This window comes from Primulina tabacum, chromosome 4 (genome assembly GCF_025594145.1).
Source record: "Primulina tabacum isolate GXHZ01 chromosome 4, ASM2559414v2, whole genome shotgun sequence".
Classification (NCBI taxonomy): domain Eukaryota; kingdom Viridiplantae; phylum Streptophyta; class Magnoliopsida; order Lamiales; family Gesneriaceae; genus Primulina; species Primulina tabacum.
This window is the reverse complement of record NC_134553.1, coordinates 7,846,452-7,860,926: the sequence shown is the minus strand read 5'-3', so window position 1 is coordinate 7,860,926 and position 14,475 is coordinate 7,846,452. Positions and strand designations below refer to the sequence as shown.

Genomic DNA, 14,475 nt, shown 5'->3' with positions numbered 1-14,475 from the left:
CCCGTGAGACCGTCTTACACAAGATTTTATCTTTTCAAAAATATTGTGATGCATTTAGTACTGTTGTTTTCTAGATTAAAGATATTTTTTTTAATTATCAATTTGTACTATATAGAGTGCAATTAATCAAAAAAATAGAGATTAATTCGACTAATTTAATTCAATGCATTAATCATATGTCATAGATTATCGAATCTGTTAATTAAAAATAAAACACATAATTAATCAATAACCCTCGTAGAGGCTTCAAAAAGTTTGTAAGAATTAGAGCAATAATCGTTGTATATGAATGAAATCTCCATTATATATCCTTTAATTTCATTAACATTTTACACTTTTTCCCAATACGGAAATCTTACATAAAATGTCACACATATCTACTTGGCTAGAGGGATTCTCCCATTGCACAAGTTCTTTCATTGCCTTGTCAATCTCCTTGGTTTCTCTCAGCAAACCTCTCATGCAAAACATCAAAGAACACAAACTTAAAATCACTTGGTTCTTGAGCTCCTCCCCATCCTTTTCCAGCTCCATCTGATGAACAAGTTCATCTAAATGTTGGAGAAAAGAATTTGTGTTCTTCTCCAGTTCATCATCATCAAATCTTGACCATTGGATCGCACATGCGACCGAAGATTTTCCCAACTCAAGATCGAGGGAACCTCTCCTCTTCTCGAACTCACGTTCCATTTTCTCGAGTGATTTTACCCAACTAACTTCCTTGAAAAGTTCAATGGCAGAGGAAATCAAATCTTTTAAAAGGTTTAGATCAGCTTCTAATTTGAAGATTGGATCATGTTTTAAAACCTTGCAGTCTCCGTTTCTTGATAATTCTTGTTTTACGAACATGAGTGCATGGCTCCCAAAAAGCAAGAAATCCACCATTCTTGACAAAGACCCTTTGAGCTTACTATAACAAGCACTATGAAAAGGCAAGAACCAAAAGTTGGGTTCCATCTCAGCTTCCTCCATGAATTTTCCGAGCTCGTTTACGTGGATTTTCAGCTTCTTTTGCCTCTCTCCAGAGAAAAACTCGCCCCACGATCCAATACTTACCGATCCCACCGATTCATGCAACAATTCGAGACTCTTCGAAAGTTGAATCTTGGCCAAAACAGCAGCTCTTGTAGGCTGCAAGAGCATATCCACCATTATAGAACAAGATAAACCGATGAAAGTTTCAACAATTCGGGCTATTGCAAATTCACTAGGGAGACCAAAATTATCCCTTCCCAAGATTAAGACCGCCCCTATAACTGCAGAAATCGCACCGGCTTGGCCATACATTTTACTGGTGCGCAAAAAACTGCAGAAAATGAACCACGGAAGTAGTGAAATAAACCTTATTTGCACGTATTTTTCGAAAAGAAAGCACCCCATTACTCCATATACCGTCCCCAAAACCGTCCCTTGTGCTTTAATGTTCGCAACTTTCAGTGTCGCTTCTCGTGCTGCAGCATGGCTTATCGCCACAGGAAGACCCGACCAGAACCCATTTTCCTTGCTGTACATCAATCCAAACAGAACCGCGAATCCTAAAGAAAGTGAGCATCTTAGGGCAGGCATTAATCTCCTTCTGTTAACTGTAATAGGACTAAAACTCCATAATTTTGTGATCAAGGACCAATTTTTCTCTTTCTGTGAGTGCTCATTTGATAATTCTGATCCTGGTTTGGATGAAACTTGTGGTAGAACAGATCGTGTTGATATACCTTGCATGAGTTTTAAACAGAATATAAAGAACAAAGAGGGAAAGTCTTTGCTCGTTAATGGGACACTAGTGGTTTGCATGGTTTGAGAAAATACTAAATCCATTTCTGTATCAGACTGGGGTAAAATCGTCTTTTCGACAGCCATGTTGCTAACTTGATTCAAAAATTGCTCCTCCAAAACAAGGAGGCCATTCTTGAGCTCGGAATCCAATATCTTGACTGGGAATTCAGAATAATTTGTCAAGGAAATCTCCATTCCCTTTAATATGGATTCAACATTTGTCAACTTCTCTGCCGGATTTTTGTTGTAGGATTTAAAGAACATGGCCGGAATTATCTCCCATTTCATGCTCTCCTGCTCAAAATATTTCAATGTGACATGTAAATATATGTTTTAAGATATTTACTTCTTAATCAATACATTTATTAACTTATGGGAATTCATGAGCTTACTTGCTTTGATTCAATGTTTTTGAGAAGTTTGGTTGCTGTGGCATTAAGAAACTTGGCTTGTGAAATCAATCCCTTGGGCACTTTACTATCTTCTGCGGAGAAAGCCTTCATATATAATTTAAGCCTTTGGGAAACATTTTGTATATAGAGTTTGCAGTTCTCTTTCACCTGAAATGTAGAAAATGGCACGGAAATTATTCCAATAAGACTAGTAATCATTAACTTGACTAATTATATATATATATATATATATATATATGTACTTTGTGTGTGTACGTCTATGTATTACTTTATCAGGGTTTATATGCTTTTCATGCATGTCACGCACTAGGGTCTCTCCACGACATGCATTTGCTTACCTCACAAAAAACCAAACTTGGGTACGGAAACAACATTGCCAAAACGCAAGCCGCCACCCCCAAGGCGGTGCTCGCCGCCACATGGACTGGATGCATAATGGGATCAGTTTTCTCACCATGAGCAAATCCTATAACGTACACAAGAACAATCTGTCCAAGCGCTATACGCTTCGATATCAAGTGAGTGTTTTCTGGCAGAGCTATTATGAATCCACTAAGGCCTGCCACCACTGAGGTGGTGCCAACGTTTAGCCTGGATGGCCCGATCAACCACAAGCTGAAAATGGCAGGTAAAACACCTTGCACGGTGGCATAAAGGGCCAACCAGCAGCTACGGAAAGCATCACCTAAGGTGGCATCGTTGATGATAAGAATCACTGTCACGTATGAAAATGCAGGGAATGTTACTTGACTGGTGAAAACTTTTGGGCCGTAAAGGGTCGCACCGGCCACTATGGAGCATGCAATGGCCGTGCGGAAGGCTGATGACAGCCAGCACCGCCACATTGCCTTAACACGGTTTGATTCGATTTGGGACATCGCCAACCCTCGTGTTTTCTTGTAAGGCTTAGAGGTTAATCAAGAAAAGATGGTGCGTTTTCTTGGAGGTGAAACGGGGGATTTTGTAATGGGAAAAGATTGTGTCAGTAAGTGAATTTCTGATCCTTTGAAGAGAGCAAAGGGTCAATCGTTAAAGTAAAAGTTATATTTTGCTACTATTTTGATATAATATATATGTGATGAATATACTATTTTCATATAATATATATATATTGTATGTGTGTGCGTGTGACCACACTATATTTTTGGTTGCAAATCTATTGCCGAAGTGCGATTATAGCTTATGTAAGCATCTGATAAAGCTTATAGGTGGAGCATGCATTTGTTTGTTTGTTTGTATATAATACACTTGCTTTGTTTTAATTATGTAAACATCCTCGAATTTTAAATTATTATAATTATATACCTCGAGGTGGATGTCGTCAAGGTTAGTGGAAACCATATAAGAATAGTAATGAAATATAATATTGAATAGAGGTATATTATGTATGCATATGTTGTACGTACACCAAATCACCAACCCGCGTAGCTTGTAAATTTTGTCTCGGCTGACATTAAAGAAAGTTAAAGAAATAAGATTTTTCCAATTTGTCCATAGGAAAGTGGTAGCTGTCGTTCTACGACTTTGTGTGTTGGGATCGATCCCACTCAATAAAGGTGAAAAACATTAGTGTCGGGTCGGGTCGAGTCCTTGGGAATTTTTTATTTTTTTTAAAAAAATGGCCTGCCTCAATATTTCATCTGTATTGGCTTTTAAAATGGTGAAAACGATATTAATTATTCAATGGGTTTGGCTTCCAGATAATATTTATAAGATTGGGTGATTAGAGATAATATCCCTTATTAAATGCTTGAACATAGAATAGTTGTCTCATTTGACGAAGTCACGTGTAGAATGAGACTAGCCCTAATAAAATAAGAGTAGGTCGGTCTACTGTGAGACGATCTCACGAATCTTTATCTGTGTGACGGATCAACCCTATCGATATTCACAATAAAAAGTAATATTCTTAGCATAAAAGTACCCCAAATAAAAGACTCGTCTCACAAAATATCACTTGTGACACCGTTTCACCCAAGTTTTTGCCATAAAACAATTTATCTTTACTTATTTCAGTTAATTAATTAAATTCACCACCGATATTCTAGCAAACTAATCCGATATAATTAATGGAAAGGAGTTCTTGTGCTACACATGTCAATTGTGAGTAAGTCTCTTGTGAGACGGTATCACGAATCCTTATCTGTGCGACGGATCAACCTTACCGATATTAACAATAAAAAGTAATACTCTTAGCATAAAAAATAATATTTTTTCTTAGTATAAAAAGTATTACTTTTTCATGGATGACCCAAATAAGATATCCATCTCACAAAATACGACATGTGAAACCGTCTCATACAAGTTTTTGCCCTCAATTGTATCACTGTATATTTTGATTAAAAACTGGTTTAAATTATTATGTAAAAATTCAAGCTTCGACCCTAGGCTAAAAATTTCCAAAATATAACACAGTGTATTTTATCTTTTGCTCCACTTGGCTATGAATGATTTTGGATAAGATTAACAAACTAACAAGCTGATCACGAATCCAAACTCTAATTCGAACCTTTGCTTCACCGAGTTTGATTATCGATTATTTAGTCATAAAAAAATGTGATATTTTATTTTAATTTTAAAAGGGGAGTAAAATGCAATTTATAACGAAATGTCGTGTCAGCGGATGCGAATTTGACGCTGATGCACGGAAGTTAGGACATCCCTTTTTTTTTTTTTTGGATTACACGGAATTGTACTGTTAGTTTCTCTCTCTCTGTGTCTGTGTAATCGTTACACCCAATTTGATGTGGATCCAACTAAAATCTAAGTGCAAGCCATATTCAATATTTATAACACAAGAGAGCTTACATCATTATTTCCCCTCCACTAATTTTTGCTCTTAGAGAAAAGAAATACGGCGCATGGTGTTTCTAAGTGGACCTACTATCTTTTTATCGCAGAACCTAAAATGTCCTAAAATGTAAATATTCAGAATTAGAGATTAAGAGCGTTAAAACCAATGATTTGGCATAATAATAATGATGATAATACTGAAAGTATGATTGATTGATTGATTGATTGCTGCTGCAATTATCAATCATGGCTTCAGTTAATCGAGACCACGTTTCATTTGAAGTGGACGGGCCAAACAGAGAATGGAGTTAATATTTCGACAAGATTTTAGTAAAACAGGTCTTTATTTGTTCGGAATCCGAAGAGTCACTCACCATAATGTAATGTCCTAGGTGGAGCCAACTGGATATTCTAGGCACAACTTAATGTGGTCTAAGCATTAATTTCGACTTGAATTTATTGAAACCACACGATTGACATTGGAGTCTGATATAGATATTGCACTCCAAATATGATTGCTGATAGATCAAAGTTCCAAAACAAAAGATATCATGATACACAGTCATAATCTAGAAAATTTGGTCAATTTAAGCCATTTCTCGTCGCCACAACTTCTATGTAGTGTGTTCTATTTGAAAATATGATTTTGTAATCTCAAAATACTATTATTCTAACATAATTTGGCCTTCACCATCGTTTATAACAGCAGTCTGCATTTTGCATTACCTCCTACTTAATCATACAAGCTTCTAGCCTTGTTCCAAGTAACACACCGTCGGAGATTCAGTCCGACGGTGTGTTACTTGGAACAAGGCTAGCAGGGCCGGCCCTTTCCAAGGGCAAACTGGGCTCATGCCCAGGGTCCCATTTTGATGGGGGTCCCAAATTTTTTTAATATATATATATATATATATATATATAATAGTATTGGGACCCAAATAATTACTTTAATTATATTATATATATAATAAGACCTAAATATGATAAAAAAATTATAACAGCAGCATTTTCAATACTCAAATCGTAAGACTCAATTTTCGATTTCGGCGGATGAAGCTATACGATCTGACCAATCTCTAACCTCCATTCCAATTGTCTTCTATCATCTCAATTTTGTTTCAGTACTCATCGTTGCGCCTCGTCATCCCTTAGTAAATTTTTTATCGTCGAAGATTAGAGGTATGAATTTTCAAAACCTAATTTTGAAATTTGGGACTTTTGTTGAATTTGATTTTGAATTGCTAAATTAACTGGTGTTAAATTAAATTAGCACATGCATTTTGAATTTTAATAGTTCATTGTGAATTTTTTTGGATAATTTTATAATTATGAATGTGAAGGATAATTCTTTATAGTTCAATTATTTTTTTGTGGTTGTTCTTGGTGCAGTCTGTATCACTTGAAGAAATAGGATGCCTAGAAAATACCCATCTGGAAGTTCAAAAAGGAAAAAAAAAGCAAACATAAAAGAAGATGACCCAATCAATGAAAGGCTCTATGGATAAGTTTGTTTTGAAAGAAACGAGTATAGTTCAAGAAAATTTGATTGTTGATGTCGATAATCTGAGCGCACAAGAAAATCATTTTGACGACCAAATAGAAGAGATGTATGTTGCAAACACTATGGGTATTGAGGAAAATGAAAACATAGATCATTCTCTGAATATATTTGATCCAAGAGTTTGGAATAGCCTTGATACAAAAATGAGGGATTTACTCGTTGAAAAAGGCCCCATTAGAGAGGTTAATTTTGAATACCCACATGATGAACTTGGTAGACATTTTTCCTCGTAGCATTATAATAGAGTGCTTCCAAACAAAACAAGTCATGAAAGAAAATGGCTAGTTTATTCAAAGGAGTTAGATAAAGTATTTTGTTTCTGCTGTAAGCTTTTCAAAACACTTCCATCACGAAGTCAATTAGCAGAAGACGGATCTAGAGATTGGAAGCATTTAAGTGAGAAGCTTAGAGAACACGAAAAATGTCGTGAACATCTTGCTAATTTGAGATCGATGGTGGAGTTACAAGTGAGGTTGAGGAAAAATGAAACAATTGACAAAGAATTGCAGGAACAGATTAAAAATGAAACACACCGTTGGAGAGGGGTTTTGACAAGAATTATAGCAGTGGTAAAATGTTTGGCTAAAAATATTTTGTCATTTCGTGGAAAAAATGAAAATATGGAGGATAGTTCAAAGGGTAATTTCCTGGGCTTGATTGAGATGATTGCCGAGTTTGATCCTATAATGCAAGAACATCTTCGGCTCATTAAAGGAAAAGAAATTCATCATCATTACCTCGGTCATAAAATTCAAAATGAGTTGATAACGAATATGTCATTAAAAGTGAAAAATGTTGTCATTGAAAAGGTTAAGAAAGCAAAGTATTATTCAGTGATACTTGATTATACTCCTGATGCAAGCCACAAGGAACAAATGACTTTAATATTACGGTGTGTTGATGTGTCATGCGTTCCTGTAAAAATTGAGGAATACTTTATAGAATTTCTGAATGTTGAAAACACGAGTGGATTGAGCCTTTTCAATGAATTGTGTGCTGCATTGGACTCTCTTGGACTTGATATTGGTAATATAAAAGGACAAGGTTATGATAATGGCTCCAACATGAAAGGAAAACATCAAGGTGTTCAGAAAAGATTGCTTGATATAAATCCAAGAGCCTTTTATATGCCGTGTGGTAGTCATTGTCTTAATTTGGTTATTTGTGATATGGCAAACTCTTGTTTTAAAGCAAAATCTTTTTTTGGAGCATGTCAATGCATGTATACCGTGTTCTCAAATTCTACAAAACGTTGGAGTACTCTACTTGACTGTTTGGATAATTTGACACTCAAGTCATTGTGCACTGCGAGATGGGAAAGTCATATCGAAAGTGTCAAGGCCATTAAGTCACAAGTTGGGCAAATCAGAGAAGCTTTACTTAAGGTAGCGGATTTAACTGAGGATGCAAGATTATCCAGGGATGCTAGATTGTTAGCAACACATGAACTTAGTAGCTTTGAATTTTTGTTAAGTTTGGTGATTTGGTATGATATTCTCTACAACATAAACTCGGTTAGTAAATCCTTACAATCTGAAACGATGCATATTGATGTTGCGGTGAAACAATTGAAAGGGCTTGTTTCTTTTTTTGAGAATTACAGGGAAAAAGGATTTGCATCTGCCATAAATTCTGCTAAAGAAATTGCTTCCAATATTAGAGTCGACCCTGTATTTCCTGAGCGACGACAAGCTTCTAGAAAGAGACAGTTTGATGAGGTTGCTAATACTGAAAGAGAACCACAAACAGCTGAGGAAAGCTTTAGGACTGATTATTTTCTTGTTATGGTCGATATTGCTCTTTTGGAGTTGAGAAGTAGATTTGAGCAATTGAATAATTTTGAAGATATGTTTGGATTTCTGTTGGATGGAAAACAGTTAATGGCATTGGATGAATATTATTTGAGAAAATGTTGTGTGAATCTTGAATCTGCTTTGAAAAAGGACGATGCGTCTGATATTGATGCTCATGATCTGCTTTTAGAATTACAAATGTTGCAAGAGATGCTACCTCTTGAAGCTTACGACACAAATAAATCTTGGACAGCCATTAAAATTTTGGAGTTTGCATTGAAAATGCATGTTTTTCCTACAGTTGTGGTTACGTATCAAATTTTATTGACTATTCCTGTAACTGTAGCATCAGCTGAGAGAAGCTTTTCCAAGTTAAAATTATTGAAATCTTATTTGAGAACCACAATGAGTCAAGAGATATTGAATAGTTTGGCGATCCTCTGCATCGAAAAAGACATACTAGAGAATATCTCATATGACGACATAATTGATGACTTTGCTTCAAAAAACGCAAGAAGAGTGCGTTTTAAATAATATTGATTGTTGAATAAATTATTTTGAGAAATTATGTAAACATTTTTCTATGTGTTGTTTTCTTATTTACACATTTTGGTTTACTTTGATTTTGCTATTCAATTTTTTTAATATACATTTGAATTTCGAATCAATACAAGAGGACCATATTATAAGTTTCGCCCAGGACCTCTTTTTTCTTAGGACCGCCCCTGAAGGCTAGAAGCTTGTATGATTAAGTAGGAGGGGAGATTTATTTTTAAGATATCAATCCTCACTTCACGGAATTCAAATATTTCTTACAAATTTATCACCGTAAGAAACTGTTAACAAATAACTACAACACATCAGTCTGGTAGTTCCTACGTTCCTTAGATATATATAGACATTTTAACCCAAAGGGATGAGAAGAATCAAGACTTGGAGAGAAATAGGGAGGGCCGTTCCTCTCTTACCACATCACGGGGGTAAATATGGACGAGTTGAGGGGTCATTTATTCCTTCAATAAAAGCGATTAAAACCCAGAGAATGAGAATACCTATGACAGCAGAGCGCAATGTTTGACTGCAGTTATTGTCCACGATTGTATCATACTGATAAGTTGGTTCGTTGGATGAGAAATCCTCACTGTTCGTGATCTCAGCAACTGCCTCTGATGTGCCGGTATGGCTATCGAAACTTCGTGGCATGCTGCCTTTTTCCAGTTTAGCACAGCTTTCGCAAGGGCACGGACCACCAAGATATGATGGAAGTGTTGGGAAACAGTTGGAAAGAACTTTCTGATATGCCTCTCCTTCGATTCTCAGTTTTTGCTTGGTGAATGGTTTGAGAACCTGAGGGAAGGGACAGAAATATAGTGCAAATTTAAATAACGGGGTATGCGGATGAAATTTTTTGACTTTATTGTCTCGTGCCAAGCAATTTGTCACGTAAAGTAGTCATAAGCTTACTTGTATAAATGTCTGTGCCATAACACGAACTATTGGAGGAAGCCGTATAATGATTAAACAACCAAGGATATTTGGAAAGTTGTCTTGCAAAATATTACAGCAGTGTCTCATCATTTGCATGGGAATTTTCAGAGGTGACAACCCATGACAATCCACTATAACAGTAATTTGAGGATTTTCTCCATCCACCAAGCAGAGGACACCGTGCTCCACCTGAGATACTTCAGTTACAAACAGCTATCAGCACATTGAACACGCGAATCAAAGAATCAGGGGGACAAATATGGTGATAGTTAAACTGCAAGGACAAAAATATTAACGTACTTCAGAAGGAGTGTTACATAAATTGTGAGAAACAAATGCAAAAGCTTAGACACCAGAAAGACAATGACTCATCAACTTGCAACTGACTCTAAAATTCTCTTAGCATTAAGGGAGTGGAAAAGATGGAGAGAACAACTGGAAAGAAATAAAGCATTATACTCGAAATGATCCCTTTGGCGTTTCACCTGAACCAGCTAGTTCATAACATTATATATTCAGAGCCGAATTTCGATACGGAGAACACTAAAAAAATTTCCAAGTGTGGCTGTAGAGCGTACCCACTGCCTGCACAAAGCAAGGTCTATCAGTGGCCAACAAGGTGGTACATGCCAGCCCAAGACGAACAATAAGACAGGGTCGATGCATCACATCAAAACCGTGCCAGAAAACCATATTTGACCACATCTCGAGTTCCTCCTCAGAGAGAAGTCTGTAAGTCTCTCTCCAGAGTATTGTTTTTTTAACTGATAATAACAAGCTTGATAAATCTCCATTTGAAGCTACATAAAATCTCTGAAGTTCCTCTTCATTCATTCTGCAGAAAGACAACTGTGTGATACTCCAATATAGAGAAGAAATTCTACTATATACATAAATTTAACAGATTATTGACCACAATATGAAGGAAAAAATAGGTTTCAATTAATCGGGATAACAGTCAATAAACCTAAAATTAACCTGTTTTCTTTTAACTTTGTTTGATCTGGTCCTACAAATACTATTCATTAAACTATATTTTCTAAATATTGCCACAAATAGAAACCTTAGCATAAACACATGTGACACATCATATATGATGCACTAATAACAGATGTATTAACACCATAACTAATAAACTCACCTCTCTGGCAAAGTAATTCCCTGATTTTCCAGCTCTTTACAAAGATTACAGAACCACCCTGTGGAAACCACACCTTGAGGTTTTTCATTGCCAATTCTGTACAATGAAAAGAAAGTCAAAGGACAGAAAATCCAGTGAAAAATGTCTTATCAGAATCAAACTCCACTCGAGTGTAGTTTCCATGAGTACAAAAGAATGAAAATGTGGGTGACTTTATGTAGGCAAGCGTAAAGAAATCATCCACAAACAAAATATTTATGTCAATGGTATATAACATGAACAACTACTTTTCACACCTCGTGTCGCTGATCACACTGTACGGAAGAGGATCTTGAATGAGAATCTGAACGTGCTTGAGAATCTTCATTGATATTATTATTTTCAGTATTATCCACTGCAGGATTGCTGCTCTCTGAATGATCAGAGAAAGCATCCACAATAGAGAGAACCAATAAAGGGCGTGATAACATCTGAACAAAGGCAATTTACATTCAACAAATTAGCTTCAGAAAATGGTTCCAATGGATTAAAGCTCCCAAAATGATGCCTAATCCTCCTTGTAGATATAAAAAAACTACCAACCACGACAACAAACACAATACTATATTTGAATGTTAAGGAAACTATGTCATTGCCTCCATTACCCCGTGATTTTTTCCAAATTTTGAAAAAACTAACGAAATTCGCATTTTGATAGATATAAATAGCCACTTCTTAATTTTTGTGTTATATCCCTTGCAAGATGGGGGCTGGGGGATACCACATAAGTATCATCCCAAAATTGTGCCTGAAATAATGTTTAAGATAAGGAACACAAAGAAACAAAAGACAAAACATGTACACCAGTTTCCAGAGAAGAGAAATGAAAACCACAAAATGAGATGATTGGAACTTGTAATCAGGAATTATAGTTTTGAAACCATAAATGATTTCACAAGACGGCTTTAGCCTCAATTCTATAGATGTAAAATGTAAAAGCAGATGCTTGGAACAAACACAAAATGACCAGTGTCAGATTATGCATGTCAGGATCAGCCATATTCAAAGAAACAATCTTTCATTTCAGAACCCACCTGCATGCCTTTAACCAACATTCCGAAAGGATTCCAGCACTGAATCCACTTGAATGGGGGGTAACAAAGTACTTGCAATGCTTGCAGCCCACTCCATATAAAAGGACACTTTGCCCTTGAGAACCTCCGCAACAACTCCAATGCAATAGCTTTAATAAGAAATGATGCTATCGGAACACCGGCTCCTTTTCCAATTTTCCAATGATTTAGTGATATGATTGGTACCAAAGGCTTCCGTGAGTAAGATTTAGAGTCAGATGCAATAGATATACTTTTGGACATATTTTTATTGTTGACAAAGGTGGCCATGTCAGACTTGCTCCTAGGTTCAATATCATCAATAAAGAAAATAACTCCTTCAGAATGCAAACAGATAGACTTAAAGATTTTTCACAAGGGATAGTAGCTGATGCCAATGGAAACAACTGTCGGAATTATTAATGAGACAAATGTGAGATTTCAATGTCAAAACTGTTGATGCCAAAACCGAGTTTCTCTATCCATGCCAATTAAATTCCTGATGGGAATCATCTTAAAGATTAAAAGTAGATGAGATGAGATCATCAGAACCTGCAAACATGAGCATAAGAGTAATCAAAGCCTTATCAACAGAGGGGAATGTCCTTCTCTGCATAAAACACCATTGAATTTAACTTAAACTAATACTTTTAGATGCTGAACACAGTCATTTCAATATAAAGTATTAGCTCTTTGCACATAGAATAAACTAAAATAAAAGAATCAAGAATTACTTAACAACACACATTTCCCAGGTTTTTCTTGGGTAAGTGCGCAATAAAATGTTAATATATGTTATAAAGTTTTTACATGCCAGTTTTTATAAGAAACTAATTTTTTTTGATAAATTAAAAATGTATGAAGGACAACACTTCCTTCTAACTCATCTCCAGAGAAGACATATATCACTTAATTGGATGCCTTATTACGACATGAGTAGATGACACAGTCATTGATTCAAGCTAATATAGATTGTTATCCAATTAATAACCAAAAGGATAAGACATGCCAATGTTATCGACAGGAAAATGCATGGCGAAGAGAAAAATTAGAAGAGGTAAAGAAGTGGGAGCTCCAATAATAAGATTATCATGTCCCTCATCGATGTTAACCGTAGCATCAATCACTAATCAACCTAAAGATATTATGCTAGAAAAAAAAAAAAGAAGAATACATGAACAAGGGAAAATTCTAAACTACATTGCATCCCATTTTGAAACATTGTATGTGGTGGTACATTTTGCCCCTATAATAGTGAAATCACAGCTAAGTCAAATTCTAGCTACGGGACAGCTCTAAATAAAATAAAATATAAAAAAAAAATCGCGCTTTAAATAATCTAAATTCAATTATGTTTTGATCTACAACATTGCGCTCTAAACTGAATAACCATTTTTTCACATTAAAACACCAGCTATTTCCAATAACATTTTCTCCTATTTGCCTGATGGCGATTTCTGACGATGCTACGACAATGAATTTCAAGAACATGAGGTTCATTCATACAATCGGACTCGATCAAACAAAAACTCAATAATGACAACAAATTTAAAAAAAGTACACGCTCGGAAGAAATAAAATGAAAAAAAAAAATCTTACCTTTTCTCTCGGGAGCATGGAGAAAAAGAAAATGGAAATAAGATCGAAGAAAGTGGAAAGGTTGAAAGCCGAGACCTAACAGACAGGGGCGCGAGGTGAGGCCCACTTTCTGCTATTAGACAAGCGTGTATTCAATATAAGAGATTTATTGATTTTTGATGACTTTTGTAGATTTTAAAAGTGTATTCAATTAAGACTTTTACATACTTCATAGAAGTTTAGTGTTATTCAAAATAGATTTTCATAGAGTTTTAAAAACTCAAGTGGTATTCAACATTGACTTTTAAAAACTCTATAAAAGTCTATAATAATTCAAATTTTCAATAGATTTTTAATAATTTCATGGAATTCATTAACATACAAACATTAAAGCTTAAGGTACAACTATAAATTGTCAAAAATTGTATTTGGTTCAACCTAAAGATTTGGATGGATTTTTAAAACTTATAACTCATACACAAGCTATTTATTTATCTCTATGTCGCTTCACATCACTTTTCTTCGTATCTTCTCTCCTCTCATCTATCTATATCATTCTCTCAAATTTTCGAAGTGTATCTCTATATATATTTTCAACTTTCTTTTTCAAATTTTTCATTTTTTAGTTGATTGTTCATTTAATAATTTTTTATTTTAATATCATAGGAATTTTTAAATTCTAGAATTGATTTTGTGATATTTAATTTATGATTTATACAAATTAATGTAATATTCAATAATAATAAAAGATGATCCAAAAAATGAAGCTTAATTCTTAATAATTGAATAGCCTTGCAACAACCATGATTTTTTAAATTTTTTTTAGCATTTTTAATTAATATAT

At 35.1% G+C, this 14,475-nt stretch overlaps 3 protein-coding genes across 3 annotated transcripts; 1 reads left to right on the top strand and 2 right to left on the bottom strand.

Moving 5' to 3' along the window:
• Nucleotides 1-313: 313 nt before the first annotated feature.
• On the bottom strand, nt 314-3,208 carry LOC142541518 (uncharacterized). The gene is made up of 3 exons (XM_075648043.1): nt 2,525-3,208; nt 2,166-2,333; nt 314-2,067 (listed from the first exon to the last, which is right to left on the bottom strand). Exons 1-3 carry the CDS (start codon nt 3,062-3,064, stop codon nt 322-324), a joined length of 2,454 nt encoding a protein of 817 aa, XP_075504158.1. The 5' UTR covers nt 3,065-3,208; the 3' UTR covers nt 314-321.
• Nucleotides 3,209-6,476: 3,268 nt separating this feature from the next.
• LOC142541794 (uncharacterized) lies at nt 6,477-8,867 on the top strand. The gene is made up of 2 exons (XM_075648254.1): nt 6,477-6,722; nt 6,870-8,867. Exons 1-2 carry the CDS (start codon nt 6,477-6,479, stop codon nt 8,865-8,867), a joined length of 2,244 nt encoding a protein of 747 aa, XP_075504369.1.
• A 263-nt stretch (nt 8,868-9,130) lies between these two features.
• On the bottom strand, nt 9,131-13,765 carry LOC142542939 (uncharacterized). The gene is made up of 7 exons (XM_075649861.1): nt 13,653-13,765; nt 12,036-12,605; nt 11,278-11,432; nt 10,963-11,058; nt 10,400-10,656; nt 9,798-10,018; nt 9,131-9,680 (listed from the first exon to the last, which is right to left on the bottom strand). Exons 2-7 carry the CDS (start codon nt 12,342-12,344, stop codon nt 9,306-9,308), a joined length of 1,413 nt encoding a protein of 470 aa, XP_075505976.1. The 5' UTR covers nt 12,345-12,605; nt 13,653-13,765; the 3' UTR covers nt 9,131-9,305.
• Nucleotides 13,766-14,475: the final 710 nt, after the last annotated feature.

Bases quoted from the DNA above. Each gene is read 5' to 3' on its own strand.
- LOC142541518 (XM_075648043.1), bottom strand. From the start codon at position 3,064: ATGTCCCAAATCGAATCAAACCGTGTTAAGGCAATGTGGCGGTGCTGG. The intron at 2,334-2,524 runs GTAAGCAAATGC...TCTACATTTCAG, and splicing joins CAAGTTTGGTTTTTTGTGAG to GTGAAAGAGAACTGCAAACT. The intron at 2,068-2,165 runs GTAAGCTCATGA...TATTTTGAGCAG, and splicing joins AAAACATTGAATCAAAGCAA to GAGAGCATGAAATGGGAGAT.
- LOC142541794 (XM_075648254.1), top strand. From the start codon at position 6,477: ATGGATAAGTTTGTTTTGAAAGAAACGAGTATAGTTCAAGAAAATTTG. The intron at 6,723-6,869 runs GTTAATTTTGAA...TTCTGCTGTAAG, and splicing joins AAAAAGGCCCCATTAGAGAG to CTTTTCAAAACACTTCCATC.
- LOC142542939 (XM_075649861.1), bottom strand. From the start codon at position 12,344: ATGGCCACCTTTGTCAACAATAAAAATATGTCCAAAAGTATATCTATT. The intron at 10,657-10,962 runs GTGAGTTTATTA...GTCTTTCTGCAG, and splicing joins GGAATTACTTTGCCAGAGAG to AATGAATGAAGAGGAACTTC. The intron at 9,681-9,797 runs GTAAGCTTATGA...CCCTTCCCTCAG, and splicing joins TGGCACAGACATTTATACAA to GTTCTCAAACCATTCACCAA.